This window comes from Pipra filicauda, unplaced genomic scaffold (genome assembly GCF_003945595.2).
Source record: "Pipra filicauda isolate LSUMZ 115617 unplaced genomic scaffold, ASM394559v2 scaffold18_size4552066_pilon, whole genome shotgun sequence".
Taxonomy (NCBI): domain Eukaryota; kingdom Metazoa; phylum Chordata; class Aves; order Passeriformes; family Pipridae; genus Pipra; species Pipra filicauda.
Genome location: NW_024104298.1, coordinates 268205 through 286396, shown reverse-complemented (window position 1 = coordinate 286396; position 18192 = coordinate 268205). Strand labels below are relative to the sequence as shown.

The 18192-nt window shown below is 34.8% G+C and overlaps 1 protein-coding gene across 1 annotated transcript in view; it reads left to right on the top strand.

Moving 5' to 3' along the window:
- The window catches only part of CFAP47 (cilia and flagella associated protein 47), a 277322-nt gene that overhangs the window by 182338 nt on the left and 76792 nt on the right, over window positions 1–18192 (top strand). Inside the window, exons 52-54 of the mRNA XM_039380204.1 lie at window positions 7681–7856; window positions 10145–10252; window positions 13579–13690. Of these exons, the coding sequence (XP_039236138.1) occupies window positions 7681–7856; window positions 10145–10252; window positions 13579–13690 (396 nt within the window). The remainder of the gene's footprint in view (window positions 1–7680; window positions 7857–10144; window positions 10253–13578; window positions 13691–18192) is intronic.

Below are 18192 nucleotides of genomic sequence, written 5' to 3'. Positions count from 1 at the left end.
TTACTGTTTCCAACCTTCAAACCTTCTTGGTTTTGACAGTCTAGAAAAATTAATGCAACAGTCTGTTGTGTGGGATCCCCACACAGCAGAATGTGACTGTAGGATGAATATAACAATTCAGAAATTGATATTTTTTAAATTGAAATCTCAGGAGGATACCTTTTACTGTTTAGCAGTTAGAGGATGATGTAATGGCTCATGTCCAGATACATGGATACACCAAAAAAATATTTATTTCACGTGATTGTAATTGCAGTCCTTTCCCTCACAAGGTGATCTGCCAGGTAGTCAAAACTGAACACACAGGAATATGGAGAGATCAGTATTTAAAGAGCTTTATACTCTCGCTCAAAAATCCATGATTCTCTAAGAAACACTTTCTTTATCATCTTCCCTATGCAGAGGGAGAAGCTGCTTTCTGGTTGACAGAATTATTCATATTGCATAGAGACCCAGAGAAGTGCAAGTGTGGGCCTTGCTTCAGACTGCTCTAATTTTTGCTCTTTCAGAGATTCTAGGAACAGATATTAGTCAAGAAAAAAAATATATTTTGATGTTAATATTATTAATATACATTGTTTGTGATGTAGCGAGCTTGCGTTACTTTTGTAGAGTAAATACTAAGGGAATGTGTGGGACAGACTGAATATACCTCTAGCATGTCACATATAGAAATCAAAATTAATAATGCAGCATTTATTGTTTTGTGTGAGATGGTAATATGTGAGCAAACTTCAAGGACTTAAAAGTTAACTTTTCTTGGAGCAACTAACAATAAAGCTGTTTTCAAAGTTTATCTGATCTTATAAGTCATAGTAAGGCATAGAACTAGATAACTCTTAGAGATTGTTCCTTTAGATTTATATATATTTGTTTTCAGAAAAGCTATGAACATTTAAAAAGTTCTCCTTGCATTACAATACTCTCTGGCTCCTGAGACTGCAGAGATATGCCAAAAATAAAAGTTGGATTTAAAGAAACAAATGCTAGAATTTGAGAGAGAAAGGTTTTGTCTAGAGACATTTTACCTGTCAATATGAACTTATTTGTAATTTTCTACTCTCAGAAAATTCAGGAGAAAAAGTTATTCTCAGTAGAAACCTTGACAATTTCAGTTTTGTTTAGAATTTTCTCTACCTCTATATATTTTGTAGCAGTGATAATTATGGTACAGGTCTTTTAAATTGTGAAGAAATGCCTCCTTAAAATTCTACTTTTAGGCCAACAGAATGAGAAGAGTCACAGTAGGTGTAAGATCTAAGACAGTCAAATTAATTAGCATTTTACCTCTGCTGATTGAGTAACTTGATGGTAGGTGGTGTAGCTGAGATGTAAATTACCTCATTAGTACAGTCATAAAAATTCAAAAAATGAGGTATTTTTGGAGTTAGTTACTAGTTTTAAAAAATAAAGTACTTTTAGTTAGCTCATACCAGTATGAGCTAAGAGTAGAGGCACACAGTGGAATATGTGCTTCCACGTTTAGCAGCAGTCATTAAAGTTGATGGAAGTATTATAATAATTAGTTGTTGGTATTCTACTGTAGAACCATTAGATTCTGCTAGGTGGTTGTAAATTTATTTTTACCAAGTATTTCTGAAAGTCTTTGAAGCACTGGAATATGGGTGGTGCTGGTCACTGCCTTTTCCTGGTCAGTTCTGACTGAGCTGATACTCAGCATTTCACTGACACAGTATTTGTCATGTTTGTAATTTCAAACAAGATGGAGCCTTCTAACCTCACCACATGAAATTTTCAATCCAGGACAGTTAATCTAAGCATTAATCCAGTATTAATCTAATAGGTTTAATAAATTATATTAGAGTAAGCTCCTGGAAGTATTACTGTTGTTTAGGTTTCTTACTTCGTTATGAAAATGCACAAATCATCAGCACTCATCAAGACTTCCAAAGTATGCCCTAGTCTATTGAATTTAGGAATTTATGACATTATTGTAATTTTATGTAGCACTTGAAAACTACAGTGAGACCAGCAGAAAATAATTGCAGCTAACTGTTGTAGCATTATGTGGACCAATAGAATTAGTTCAAGAACTAAATCTTGCACATTAATTCAGTGGCAGATATCAGAAGCAGCCCAGCTTTCTGCAGCCCAGAAAGCCAAGTGTATCCTGGGCTGCATCCAAAGAAGTGTGGGCTGCAGGTTGAGGGAGGTGATTCTGCCCCTTTACTCTGCTCTGATGAGATCCCATCGGGAGTGCTGCATCCAGCTCTGGGGTCCCAACACAAGGAAGGACATTGACCTGTTGGAGTGAGTCCAGAGGAGGCCACTGAGATGATTAGAAGGATGAAGCACATCTCCTGTAAGGAAAGGTTGAGGGAACTGGGATTGTTCTGCCTGGAAAAGAGAAGGCTTTGGGGTGACCTAATTGTGACCTTCCAGTGCATGAAGGGAGCCTACGAGAAAGATGGAGAGAGACTTTCTACAAGAGCCTGGAGTGACAGGACAAAGCAGAATGGCTTCAGACTGAAAGATTTAGATTAGATATCAGGAGGAAGTTCCTTGCTGTGAGTGTGGTGAGGCACTGATATGGGTTTGCCAGAGTAGTGGGCGCTCTGTGTCTGCGAGTTTTCAAGGCTGGGTTGGATGGAGCTCTGAGCAATCTGGTGAAGTGGAAGATGACCCTGCTCATGGCAGGGTTTTGGAACTAGGTGATCTCCAAGGTCTCTTCCAACCCAAACCATTCTGTGATTCTGTGACTTCCCCATTGATTCTCATAATGGACAAGATTAACTTATACTTTTTTAGTAGGCCTCTCTAAGCCAATTCAGCTTTGATAAGCCAGGTTACCCTATGTGGTGGCTTAGGCAACTGAGCTGATCCCTGAAAGTTCCAATTTTCTGTATAGAGGTTGGCAAAAAGTAGCTGTAATTGATAATTTCTTCTTCTAACAGTGCTGGATCTGAAAAAGAAATCTGTCTATGGTCTCAGGAGGGTGAAGAGTTATTGAGCTTCAGCCTCTATGGACTCAGAGGTTTTTTTGATTTCAAATTCAAAGAAATATTCATTAAGATATAAGCGTAGTTATTATTTTCTCAGTTGTGGGAATTTGGGATATTAATTTTATTTTGAGTCAGTCTGTATCCCCTTGTCAGGTATATTTTTAATAATTATCTTAATATAACGTTTGTCTTAGAATTCATCTCATCTTTGATACAATTTCTTCTGTCTGTATTTGCATGGAAGTCCGTATATGTGCATATTATTTAGTTCATTAGCTTTTCCTATATGTCTTACAAATTATTGCCATATCAGTTTGGTATAGGTTTTTCAATGTGCATGTTTTCTTTTGGTGGAGCTGAGGACACTATAGATAGCTTCAGTCACAGAATATAATGCTTTTTCAGTCCTCTCCTTTACTCCCATTTCAGAAAAATGTTTTTTGCAATCATCTCTTGCAAACATTGTTTTCCCAGTTTGTTTGCGTGGTACCATGTCTGGTCCCCATTAAGAGGTTAACAGTGTAGTAATTTTTAGTCAGTGGGCTTAGAATTATTGTAATAACTTAAGAAATAATCATCTCTGTATTCTGTTTTAGGGCATTATTACTTAGGCACTAATACACATTTCAGCTAAAAGAAATTCAATTTGGTCTGATTTTTCTATGTAAATTTATATGTAAATTTAAGCCTGAAACTCATTGCCCTATTAGCCTCTGATATTAAATACCCTGTGCACATTTTTTCCTTCTACTTAGTTTCCTGTACTGCAATAATAATAAGAATGGATTCCTTACTAAGCAAGTTTTACAAATATATAATTTGCTTAAGGTGTTTAGTCCTAGATTTCAAGCAGTTCAATTTGCTGTTCTGATAGACTTCACTGCTGATGAACAGTTGGTGCCTTTTTGAAAGCTGATATTTTTGTAAGGCAAAATATGCCAAGTAAAACGGGTAAATAAAGTATTGAAATAATGGCATTGCTGAGGTTCTCTGTCCTCATAACCCTGCCTGGAAAGGAGAGGGCTGTCTTGGCAATTAATTTACTTCACATAGAGGGTAAAAAAAGAAAAAGGAGCTTGTACAGTGAGGGAGGTGGTCCACTTCACAGAGATCTCCTCCATTGACTTAGGAGTGATGAGGAATCTTGAAGGACTCACCCCTCAAGAAATAGGAGGTTGGGACTTCCGTGTGTCTGAATGATCAAGGTGGGAAAGGTCCAGCTGAGTGCAGATGTGTGTGTCTGGGTTAGAAGTGTGTGTGGAGAGAAGTGATGAGGTGAGGTGTGTCTTGGAGGCACATTGCATCAATCAGTTCAAGAGCCAATACTGATTTCTAAAAGTGGTTTAACCAAAGTGGACTGAGTTATGTTCAGCATGGCCCTGAAACTCTGTCGTCAACTCTGCTGTTCAACTCACTTGAGTCTCTTTTGTTCCAAGAAACAGAAATGAGTAATGATGAGAATAAACCAGGAGGCTCTATCTTAACTCCTACTACTGACATACAGACACACTGATGGTTGATCATTTTGAGAGAAGAGAGAAGGCCAAGATCTCTTTTTTCAGTAATATTGCCACCATACCAAGTTCAGTAGCAACATGCCTGCTTGTCATCAGATGAGGCACAGAGAAAGAAGGCACTCATTACTGTTAGAAGAACAGTGATTTGGTCAAGGACCTGCAAAGGGAAAAATTTCTGTTGCGTTATCTCACCAGGCCTATAAAAATAACTTTCTTGGTGCTTAACCTGACTTGAAATGAAAATTTGCTTCTATAGCAATAGTCTCGCAAACTTGGGAGCAAATACAGATGCTTTCACTTCCACGTCTATGGATTGAAAAAGCTACAATGTGAAATTAATTTCATCACCTTAATGAAACTGTATTTTAATTGAAAACAACTCCTGTAAAGCATAAGAACTGTAGTTAGTCTCTTAGATGCTTTGGCCAGGTAGTGCTTTTATTGACACCTGCTGATGGTTAGAATAGGATTATTACTGAAATTGGAACACAGAGAGTTGTTATGCACAGTCATTGTAGCATGTGCCCATCTTCCTGTAAATTACCTTGTTGAACTTAGAAGAGATTAGTTGATAGTTTGGTGTGGTGTACACTAACAAAATGTAAAATTGCATGTTATGGACTTAAATAATTAAGGTACAGTTGCTCAAGGAATGTTCTAGAGGAAGGAATGATGAGAAAATCTCCGTTATAAACTATGTCACGAAAATATTTCAGAAAACACATATAATATCACAAGTGATCAGTTGTTGATTGTGAGCATCTTTTGAAACAAAATCTTCTTTACAGAGTATTACACCTATGCATAGACTTAGGCTATTAGTGTAGGATGAAGTGTAAGCAGTCAATTGTTTTTTCAAGTTCCACAGAGAATAAATGTTATCTGACATTTACGTTTCATTTTGTTTTACCTCGTGAGATTATTTCAAATTACCTGCACAAGACAAGAAGTGGAGCACTGAAAGTTATAAAGAAATAGTAATACGACATGTTGTACAAAAGTGCTCGATCTTGGGCACTGGAAATCTTGTTACCAGAAACAGTTTGAAAAAAGAAATTAATTCTCTTCTTTTTTCAACTTTCACATTTTTTCTTTGTCAAATGTTTATAAAACCCACAACACTGAAATGTGGAACTACATTAATGAATATAAATGTGTTTGGAACTTACCTATGATGTTAGTCCTTGTCATTCTTTTTGATTAAATGGTACTTTCAAGCAAAATAATTCTCTTAGCAATTGCATGGGTGGTTTTTTATTTATTCTGGTACTATGCCTCCATAAAAATCCATTAAGGTCTAGAAATGTAAAATATATATATAAATTCTACTGATAAATATACATCTACTCTTATTGCCATCCATGAAATAGCAGATCTTTGAAATGTGTATGGCAATTCCAGTAAAATTCCAGGGAAGTACATAATCTTAGGCATTCCTTTATACTGTCAAGAGAACACTGTTTTACATTTTGCAAACACTGGCAATATAAAATTTCCTTTCTGTACAAGATTACAAAGATTTCTTTGATAGTTACTACTTTTTCCCTAAATCGACTGCCCAATATTTCCTTTTTACTGTAAAAGTATTTCTTCAACACGGCATGTAGATGTTTTACTATAAAATTGTTATGAAGCTTTTAGCAATAAAATGGTAGATAGATTTAGAAACTTGTTTACACCAGTAAAAACTATTAATCTGAACTTTAAAGTATTTTATGGCAAATTTAAATCCCATTTTACTGATACAAGGCACTTAAATGATTTAAATTGTTGGTATAATCTTGCCATCTGTAGAACATTAAATGTGTTTTATGTATGTTCCAGTAGTCATTGTCTATAAATGTAAATATATATAAATTTACGAAATCATAGGCAGACTTAAAGCAGTGTAAGGCAGCTCCATGTGGGGTCATAAAAGTATTTCATATTCATTTTTTATTGTATTATTATTTTTAATAGATATTTTATCTTTTCCTCTTCATATTACAATTTGAATTATTTACTTTTTACAAAAACGTACATAGAAAAATTGTGCTGTGAGAAACAAATCACTATACGTTAAAAAAACCCCAAACCCATGCAATTTGAAATCAACTGCTTGGTTAGAGCAAAGGAAAGAGATCAAAATAGGGATAGACAGAAATATAGGTACAGAGAAATAAATACATTTCTTTGTATTTTGCCTATTTTCTATAGATGAATACTTATGAACAGAACATATGTGTATCTGTACATGTGAAGAGAATTGTAGGTATGCCTCCTGGATTATCGCAGTGTTCTTCATTAATATATTCCATCTGGCATGTTTAAAGTGGGTTTTTTTGTAAAGTTTATTGATATTTGCACACACAGGGTACATAAAATGAATTTACACTATTTTTAACATTACAGTGAATAAGGGGGCCAGTGGAACCCTGCTGAAATGTAGGAGCTGTGCACAGTGAGCTGCTCCTGCCCAATTCCTGCTCATATTAAAGGTGTTCCACATGTAAAGTGTACATATTTATCTAATGAGGCCATGCTTTGGCTCCTTTTATTATAGTAATTAGAATTTTATATGCATCTCTAATAGAATCCATGTTTTCCAGATGGTCAAGGAAAGACGGCCCTTTCCTGAAGTGTTCATACACTTTAAACAAAGATATGGAGATCACCAGTGAGGGAAAGGACCTAACAGAATGAGAGAAGGAATATTTATTGTGGTGGTGTCATTTTAATCTCAAGTGTTATGAAGTAATATATAAATTAAGAGGAACAGATCCTGCAGAATTCAGCCTGAATAGTTTGCCAGCTTGCAAAGTGGACATTTTCAATTGTCTGTGCTTGGTTGTTGGGAGGCAACTTGGAGTTTTTACCTGGTTGGGATTACAGCAGATGAGCTTGAAAGGTGTATTTTTGCAAGCCTTGACCATGTCCTGGAAGGTGAAGAAGCTTGTTAGAATGGAGACTAGCCAAGAAGACTTAAACTATTCCTTGTTTATGGAATTAAAGAGTTTACAATTTGAGGGTTGTCTGAAATGTTTCTTGCTGCAATTTGTCTTTTTTTTGGGTTACTTCAGACATCAGACAAAGGCGCAGCCTGGATTTGCATAAATGTAAATGAAGATTAAGCCTCTTACACTTGTTTGTGAAATATCTTTTACATGTAATGGCTCATAATTAATTTGGGGTGTTTTGGTTTTTATTTTTTTTCTTTCTAGGATTCCGTTGGAATTAATATTCCCATCACTAATCCTACAGATGAAAGGCTTGAGATCACTGTGGTGCTGGACAATCCAGGCCTTCATGGCCCAAATGCTTTCGCTCTTATGCCCAAACAAAAATATTTGTATCACCTGGAGTTTTCCCCAGTTTCTCTTGGCCTTTCCCATGGAAGGTGAGTTGTGAAGTTTTGATATTTGTGATTATGGCTGTTTTACTAATAAAGAGCTACTTTCACTGAAACCTCAGTCACTTGATGCAGATATTGCCCTAAAAAACTCCACAAAAGGTAATAAATAGAATTAAGAAAATTTCCAACTTTAAATATATTGTATCCCAAACAACACTTTTCCTCTGAAGGGAGATACATTATTGATAGGCAGTAGAATAACACTTCTTATTCTAGTTCACTAGAATTTAGTGAACAATGTTCTAGAAACTTACTTAGTATTAGAAGCCCCCTCCGAAAATTTCAGATGAGTTGCTAGTTTTGTAAGTTTGTAAGTTCTGTAAAGGGAATAACAAAATTTCATTTTTTTTTCTGAGACAGAATGAAGTTATAACAACATAACTAAAACTTAGTGAAGAAACCTATAACAGTCTTCACTTAAATCCATTTTCCTTCATAATCTTCCATTAATTAACAATGATCTACTAAATTAATATGGAGAGGTTTTAAATTACAAATTTTTCATCACATTAAAAATCCCAATGAAAGCATGCAGGTATGATAATTAGCAATATAAAGACAGATGACCTCTTGGTCTTAGTTTCAGCCAAACCAGTTCAGCAAGTAATTGAACAATGCAGAATTGCAATGCTTATTTTGTTGGAGTTTGGTTACCAAAGCATTATTTAGTAGAAGGGGTCATTGAAAAACAGTTCCCTGTTTTTCAATTATCTCAATTGACTGGCAAAAATATGGGGATGGAGAAGAGGGTGGGTAGTGATTTAAGAGGAGGGCAGAGACAGATGACCAGTGGTGAAAGTCTCAATATTTACAAAGTCAAAATCCATTCAGAGTTTTATTCTATTTGCTTGTATTGATTTTTCCAAAGATCAGAATAATGGCAGGTGCCACTGAGCCTTATAGCTTTCATGCAATACTGTTTTATAAAAATGAGTACTATTATCACTCTAGTATCTTTTTTTTTCTGTGAGAATTTATAGAAACTGTGCATTCTGATGCTGAAATGAGAATAGACCTCATTTTCCTTCATACCAGATAATATTTCTGGTATTTTTCAAGTGCAGAACTTCCAAAGAATAAAATAAAGATTTTGTTTTAACTGGCAAAACTTTGGGCTCAGCTGAGTGGTAGGCTGGGCCTTAGGGGGATATGTGCAAAGACAACATAAAGCACACCCAGACACACTCAGTACAGTTATGCAGTATGGTTCTAGAAAAGTGTCTAATAGCTCCTTTAAATTGCAATAGCTCCCAAGTTCTGCAGTTACAGCTGGACAGAGATACTTCCACATTACATCCACACTACTGCCTGGTGTTTCTGAAGCCATGCTCTGTTTCCTTTGCTATGTTAGCAGCTGGGAAGAACTGTTTGAAAAGTGACTGTGGCTGGTGTACCACTTCAAAAAGTTCATTCTTTCCTAAGCTCTTTTATGCTTACTTTAAAAGCTCTGTTGGCGCAGAGAATTGTCTGGAACAATAAAGTCATGGATTATACATAGTTATCTGTCATTTAGAAAAAGAAATCCTTAATGGGTCATGGTTTTGCACAGTGCTTTTTTTGTAAGTTCTTATATGCTTCCAGTGCTTTGTTTTAATGTTATTATAACTCTGCTACTCAAAAAAACCCCAAGAAATAGAAAAGTAATTCTGCAGTAGGAAAGAACTGTTTTAGAATGTCTGTCACAAAAATATATTACTGTACATATCTGACCTAGCAGCAAGCAATTTTCAGTCATGACAACTTTTGATTGTACATCAAAACAATATATTGAATATTCCCTTGAAGCATATCCTTTTGTCATGCTGATAGAAATATATCTATATCTATTCCTCAGTTTTCATCACTAGATTTGAAAAGGTTTTCCTTTCTAAAATTAGTGTATAGTATTTCTATTACTTTGCTCTCTAGGTTGAAAATGGCTAAGCAGAAAATTCTGTGACACTGAAATGAAATTAAAGTTTACTCTTCTAAGTTGAAATTCGTTGTAATTTTGATAAAAGAAAACAAACAAAAAGCCCTAAGGAATAAACAACTTTTAATGCTAGAATTTAGGAAAGATTAAGAAGAGATTTTGTTGCATCAGTAATTCTAAATATTATTAGTTTTGGTAGCTGAATCCAAATACCAGCAAGAAGTGTTAGGGGAAACGTGGGAGCTAATTAGAGAATTCACTGTGTTGAATTCATTAGGTTTTTCCTGAATTTTAATCTGTATGTGTTTTTAATTGTCTGAACAAAAGCTGTGTCATATTAAGTTTATGTATCTGTTTTTAGTGTCATATTCCAGTCTGATGTGGTTGGAGAGTTTTGGTATGCATTGAGGTTGATTGTAGAGAAGGCAAGCCCAACCAGTCTACCTGAAATAAAATGTGAGCTTGGAAAGTAAGTATGTAGTTCATAATGCTGGACTGGGTCACTGGTTTTAAGTATCGTGGAAAACATATGAAGAGTGTACATCAGAAAGTCAGAATAGTGCTCTGTATGTACTGTAGTAATTTGCAGATGATTTTCCTAGATATATGAGTAGGTAGGTAAAATTTTCCTTGCAGAAAAACAATTGGAATGAAATTGTAGCCTATATGTAAACTTCCTCTGAAGTCCTTATATAGACATCACTCTGAAAATACTGCAGAATGTAATCATCAAGATCCATAATTCAGAGTTCTGTAGGTTTGCTTTATTTTCTGTTTCTTTTCATCTTTCTGAACTGGGAGTATGCTGACAATCCTGCTTTACAAATGCTTCTATGGAAGTTAGCAATTTCTTTTAACCTCTCAAGAAATGGCAAAATAATACAACTTCTGACCTGCAGGTGCTGGGAATAGACATTGGAACAACGAAAGAGTTAAGAAAATGAGCTACTTAGAGAAATGAACCCAATTATTACAATCCTTCAACAAAATTTCAGTTTGCATTTTGACAGCATAATGCTCAGTTCTGACTTTAAAGACTGAAACCAAAACTTTTAGGATAAGTCTTTCAAGAATGTCAGAATTTCAGTGGTGCTCTTCCTCCTATTACGTCCACTTACTAGTAGGTTCTGTGGACACAGTGCTCTTCTGAATGCTAAATTCCCCTTCTGCATGTCATATCTTTGACTAAATCTGTAGTTAAAATACTTTAAAGACTGAGCAAAAATTCTGTTAGGACCACAGCATGAAATTTTACCTGATTAAATTTTTGTAAGTGAATATATTCAGCTGTTTAAATTATGATACACAGATTGGGGATAACTGACAATGTCTTTGTTACTCTGTTCTAAAGAAAAGAGGTTGTGCTTTTTCCTGGTTTTTACTTTAAAATTCTAGGCTGGAGTAAAAGCCACAGTTTTTCTCTTCTATGTTGGCTGATGCTATTAGGAGTTAGAAATTACTTAAAATCTTTTCATTCAGACAACCTGGCATTCATAATTTTCTCTGGCATGCACTACCTGTGAACTGCATGCACAAATGGTCTGGCTGAGAATACAAAGTCATCCCTTCCTACTTCAAGTAAATTGTATGTTGGAAAAGATAAGCTCCATTGTCTACAACTCTTGACTGTCAAAACTCTGATCTCAAAGTCCTTAAATCCCATGTTTTGTTTTTTCAAATGAGATTTCTTTTTGCCTTACAAGTACATGCATGTTGAAATTCCAATGCGTAAATCTGTTTCTATTGTGTCAACAACGTAATGTCATCAGCACTTTTCTTGAAGCAAAAAGTGTTGTAGAATGGGAATCATTGATGGCATTGAGGTTAAAGTTAAATTACTGAGAATTGCTCTGCCTGCTGAAAAGGTTCACTGTGAAGTCAAATGAATTGGCTGCATTAATGTATGGTGAATATGTAAAGGCAATGCAAGCAGACATCTATGTTTTGTCTGTTTAAGAAAAGTATCAATTTGTTTTGTTTTGAATGGTGTATCTCCTTGCTAGGTACCCAGAGATGTGAACTGTAAATGTCATCAAATGTTTGAAGAATTTCTGGTTGGTGAAGATTTGTACTTCTTTAGGAGACTAACTTCCATTCTACCACCTTTTCCTTGAATGCAGAAGAAACATTAGCATATGTCATATCCTTCTAAGAATAATGTTTTTCATTGTGTGCTGGCTGAATTATTTTTTCAATTGATCTGAAAATTTAAAGGATTTATGTCTTTTCAAGGACACCTTGAACATCACCTGGAACTGGATTAGGAGCCAAGAATACACGGGTACACAGAATCAGTTTCTAACCAATTCTTGAAAGAGAAAAGAAAAAAAATTATAATAGTTTCTTTTAATACTTCTTCAGATTCCTTAACATTCTGGGATTACCACAGTCAGATCTGCTTTTTGTTTCTGTCAAGGCAGATTTAACACATCCTTTAGCATATGTTTCTAAACAGGGAAACCTTCTCCATGATGTTCTTCATTTTCATTTATCCAACCTATTATGGGCTCCACAGTGAAGTCACTGAAGGTGAATCAGTTGAGTGATGTTCACAGTGGTCTTGAATTTACTGCCACACGGAACAACTTTTTCCAGCATAACCATGATAGTCAATCTGTGTGAGGTGGCAGGTGCTCTTAATGGATTTTGATCACTTGAAGAACCTCTAACAGTCAAGTAGTTGCTTACTGAAATTTAAAATATTTCAACCTAGTTTTCCCTTTGACAAAGTATTACATATGAAAGACACTAGACAAAAAAAAAAATAACAGATTGAGATGGTAAATGTGACAAATGGAAATTATCAAGTCAATCTGAAGTTCTTTTGTGAAAGTTTCCTGGTATTTCTCCACTCTTTGCTGTGGAGATCTCAGAGATACAGTGCTTTGACAGTTAGTCAGAAACAGGTCTGCTACTCACTGCTGGGGTTTTATGTCGCTGCATATGTTGGAAGGAGCCCACCTGTGCACAGGTTTTAGGGTTCAAAGTTACAGCATAAAGCTTGACTGAAATATCTCCTGAATGTTGCTTTTTATATTTTCTTTTTCCTTACTGATTTAGCTATGATTAATCAACTCATTTTTTCCAGAGAATAAATATGAGGAGTAATCTGGCAGTTGACCCACCACAGCTTTGACTAGTGGGAATATCTCTTAGGTAGATAAATTACAGCAAAACCAATATATGCATCTCATTTTTCAAACTTTTCTCATTTACTCTTTTCACTGATTCACCTTGAATCTCTTTTCTCTGTCCCTTGGTGTTCTAACAAGGATGTGATTTATGGTCATATAAGTTTGTTAAAGGTAGAAAAATATTAAGAGTCTTATGAATTGTTATTAAAATTGTGCTCCCTACCCTATTGAAAGTATCTCATGTTTATTCTTTAATTAAAAAATAAAATAAATAGAGGACCAGCTAATTTAAACAGAACACTTATGCAATCAGCATACTCCAATCTTTGTTCTGGGAGAGTCACAATACTCATTAAAATACATAATCTACATGTGTAACATAATGATTCTATGATTATACTGTAATGAACAACACAGAAATGGTACAAAATGAATTGCTAAATGAATTTAGAATTTATTGTTATTAATAATGATTATTAATATTAATTAATGTTATTAAATGTGTCCACACTAGTGGGGGAATAGTAATGTGAAAAAAATAAGTCTTATTCTTAAAATTACTAATTTTTCAAGAAATAAAAAGAACTATGTATAATGAAATGCAATGGAAGAAGCTTTGTAATTAATTGTCGTTGTGTATATGTTTTTTTTTTTTTTCCAGATGGGCTCGTCTATACATACCTCTTTTTAATTCTACTAATCAACCTCTGGAGCTAGAAATTGTTAACAGCAATCCTAGGAATTTTTCAATTGAGTCTGACATAGGACACTCTGTAAGTAAGATTTCTGTGCTTTCACAAAAGTTATAGAAGAGAGCTGCCTTTTCAAAACAAATTGAATTGTGTGTTGTACTGTAGGTTCAGAATATACAATCTTTTCGACATTATAGGTATTTATTCTAGAGATTTTATAGCTTAAAGATAAAAATAATTAAACTTGAAAGGCAACTCGAGCTGAAGTACAGATGTTTTTCCCCCTGGAATGCTTTGTCAAATGATTTTGAGCAGGACTGAAGGGTAGGTTACAAATAATTCAGGAGATATTAGAAGAAGAAGAAGAAGAAGAAGAAGAAGAAGAAGTTGTAAACAAAACAGCTGATTAGAAGCTTCTTAGAAGTATCTAAGAATCAACAGGATAACTAGATAAATATTTAGATTAGTAGATGAAATGTTAATGGAAGAATATAAGAATGTCTCATAGTCATGGCAGTTATAAGTGACTTGCAGGGCCTATGAATAATAATTTGATCAATGTAGCCACAAATAAGCTTCAAGCAAATACCTAGAATAATTTCATTCTCTGAACTCACAGTTACTCTGAGAATGATTTCTATTGAGGAAATCTTCACCCTCTTACTGTTATGTACACTGCTTTTTCCTTCTCCGTTACAGAAGTTTCTCTATCTTGCTGCCTAGCATTTATGTCTTTTCCAGGCCTAGGAGTTGTATAGATTGGCTCAGATTTCATAGTTTCATTGAGACTGGCTAGAGTTCTAGGTGAGTGGGGTTCAGAAAAATATTTGTTATTGACCATTGATTGTGAGTTAATAGTACAGACCCTATAAAAAACTCTTTGGATACTAACAATTAATTCCATGAAATATGTCTCCTTTTACTGTTGGGGAGATGAGAAAAGGGAGGACAGATGCACAGAAACTCTGGGTTAGGGGAACCTCTGTCATGAATGAGTGGTGTCGAGTGCATCTGTCACAACCTCAGATTAGGATGTGAATTTGGAACTTTTAACATGAAAAAAAAAAGAAAAGGAAGAAAACTGTTATGGGCAGGAGAAAAATGGCAGTTGCACCTTTTCTAGACATGAAAAAGGTGGTACAGGGAAGACATACAGCAGAGATGGTTTGTCCCTTCCAACCCAAATTATTCTATGATTTAATGAGTCTATTTCCGTAAACTGGTATGGGGGTCAGAGAGAGAGGGGAGAAATATTGTAGTAAGATCCTAAAATAAAGCTGAGAAGATACAAAGTGGATTGTATGGAGAAAAAAAGGAATGCCGTAAAGTGATAACGTGCAGTTTTGGCTTTCAGAAACTAAACAGCTTTCAGCCTTAAATATGTCAGTACAACCAGACCAAATGTTCTTAAAAGGGATTGTGAAGATAGCAGCTAAAGGAGATCACACTTATTTACTGAACTGTCATATATATTGCAACATAAGATTCCATTAAATTGAAAGTATAAAACATTAAGTGTTCATTTTAGTCTTTTATGTCATGCATATTATCACATCTTCATACACTGTGTTAAATCTCAACAAGTGCTATTACTAATAATTTCATCAATTGATATTTGAATAGGAGCTAAGAAACATGGATGCAAACCATATTAATTGTCTGGGAGTATTATATATGGCACAGAAGTGAATTAGATTTAATTATAGTGACTTTTGGCTGCTGCAGATTGTTTATTACATTGTGCAGGAAGTTAAAAACAAAAATCTTCTCCTTTCATCTTTTTTAATTTATCACCAGAGATTCACAGATCACCAAAAACTGTATTGCATTGTTTAGGAAAAGACACATTAATCACTAACTGCAGTAGTTTTCTTTCTTTTCTTTTTAATAAAATCCTCAGTCCTGTATATCATTTATGGATTGAATTCTGAAATGTTCTTTGTTAATGACGGTTCCTCCAGTTAAAGGGTAGCTTTGGTGAATTTGCTATATGCATCTACCTAATATTTATTTCATGTATCATGATCTGGAGATCATCTAATCCAACTCCCCCTGCTAAAGCAGGTTCACCTAGAGCAGGATACACAGGGTCATGTCCAGGCAGTTTTTGAATATTTCCAGAGATGGAGACTCCACAGTTTCTCTGGGCAGCCTGTCACAGTGTTCGGTTACCTTCACACTAAAGAAGCTTTTCCTCATATTCAGATGGAACTTCCTGAGTCCATTGTCCCTTGTCCCGTCACTGGACAGCACTGGAAAGAGTTTGGCCCCATCCTCTTGACATTCCCCCTTAAGATACTTATATACATTGATGAGGTCCTCTCTCAGTTGTCTCTTCTCCAGACTGAACAGGGCCAGCTCAGTCTCTCCTCATGAGACAGATGCTCCAGACCCCTCATCATCTTTGTAGTCTCCTCTGAACTCTCTTTGGTAGTTCCTTGTCTTTCTTGAGCTGGAGAGCCCAGAACTGGACATGGCACTCTGGATGTGAATTTGATTCTCCTGAATATGTTTCATCCTAGATTTAGTCCATCCACACAGCAGTACATTCCAACTTCCAGAAGATTACTCCTTGTTCTTGTAAACCATAACCTGTGTTTCAGGTATTAGTTTACATTAATGTCTGTTTCAAAGCCTTTTTTGTGTGTAGAACTCGTTTCCCATCTTAATTATTCAAGCTTCTGCTCCCTTTAAAGCAAATAATGATTTCTTGTCAGCAGAAAGATTCTGATTTGTACAATCCTTAGATTAAACGCAACAATAAAGAACAAGTTTTTAGATCAATAGACTGAAGGTCAGAGTGTCCAATGTAAGATAGATAATATTTGAAGACAGTAGAGTCAGGTGAGTAATTTTAATATTTCATATAACTTTCTGTATTTGTTTTTATGTCATCTAAGATGTCTTGAATATTAGCCTGTCAGAAAATGTCTCAAATGGACTTTATCAGTCACTGGGTTATGTTAGATAAGTCAGATTCAACAGTGCTATCAAACAAAATTTTTTCCTCCCTAGAGATATTTGCCTGAAATTAATAACCAAAATTTTTACTAATATTTCAGAATTTAAACAAATTCAAGTATATATGTCATACTTCCATGTGTGGGGAATTTTGTTCCAGTTTCAATTTGGGACGGAAGGCATTACTGAAATACAAGGGATTATTTTCTGTAGATCTGATTCAACTTCAAGTACTGACATCATTAATAATGGGCTTTCCTGAGGTCCAGTTGGATTAGGCTCAAGTATTCCTGAACTTCAAGATGCATAAGGAAGTCTCAATGAAGTTCGAAGGCTTTAAATATCTTGTCAGCTCCATGTAAATTAGAAGCAGCTCCATGAACCAATTTGTAAACTGCTAATAATGAGAAAAGTATGCTTTTCTTGTTAACAGCTGTGCAATTGTATCCTAAAACAGCTTTAAATGGAATAGACCATCTTGGTTTTCTTTCAAGAATTTGATAAAAGCTTTCAAGAATTCTCTTTTAATGTAATTTGGGTTTTCATATATTTTTTTCCTTTTATGTATGTGATTTTGGTATTTTTTTAACAAACTATACCTAATTTTTGTTTCACTTCTTGTCAACCTTAAACTAGCTTAATAACTTTATAAATACTGTCAAATTATCTAAAGTTGGAATAAAATTGAACTCACATAAGTATACTGTAGAACTCCTAGCTTGTTTTTCATTAGCGTATGGGGCATTATGAGTTTCTGGGGGAACAATCATTGGAATGTTGAGTTTTGTGTTTCTGTCCTGACAGCAGTTTTGTTTGTTTTTAGTTAAGAAGGACTCATGTTCAGCATTTAACAGCTGAAAATTCTCAATCGTCAATCACGCTATGTTCTCCAATTTAATACTTTTCCTTCTTGTAAATACATTGGCATATTTCAAATGTGTATGTATTATATTGTTACACACATATATTTATGATGTACCGAAAAGTCTTACAAATGGGATCATCTTTATTGCCAAAAAAACCCCATACTTTCACTGTAAGTCTTCAGTTTTCTATTCTCTTGGCTTATAACCATCCTAAACCTTTTTCATGAAGCTTTGTTCCATCCTGATTGACTTTGAAACACAATTTTTATTGAGGAAAAATAACAAAGAAGGGCTGTCAGAGAGGGGTGCAATCTCTGTGTGCAAGCTTTAGTATTTTCTTAATGGCCATGAGTATTGTTTTGTACAGAGTAAAGAACAGAGAACAGATGTAGTGAAAAATTTCCCTTCTTTTGTCAATTTATAACAAGAATAATGTATTTGTAGTTAGTTAGTCTTCTTCAGACTTGGTTTCTGTATTTGAACAGTTATATCTGAGATCTTATGAAGAGCAATGATGCCAGTTTATTTTCACATGAGTATCTTGGAAGTCACTTGTTTATGTAAACAAAATAAAAGGCAGGGGCTTTCTTAACTTCAGCATATTTTAGTGTAAAGTATGACCTTCTTAAAATATGTTGTTTAGCATGATTTCTTAATTCTAGTTTTAAAAGCAATTTATTCTTTGGTGTTCAGTAGAAAGTAAATTATCTTTTTGCCCAGCTTATTTCAAAACAAATTACTTTTTGGATTCAGAAA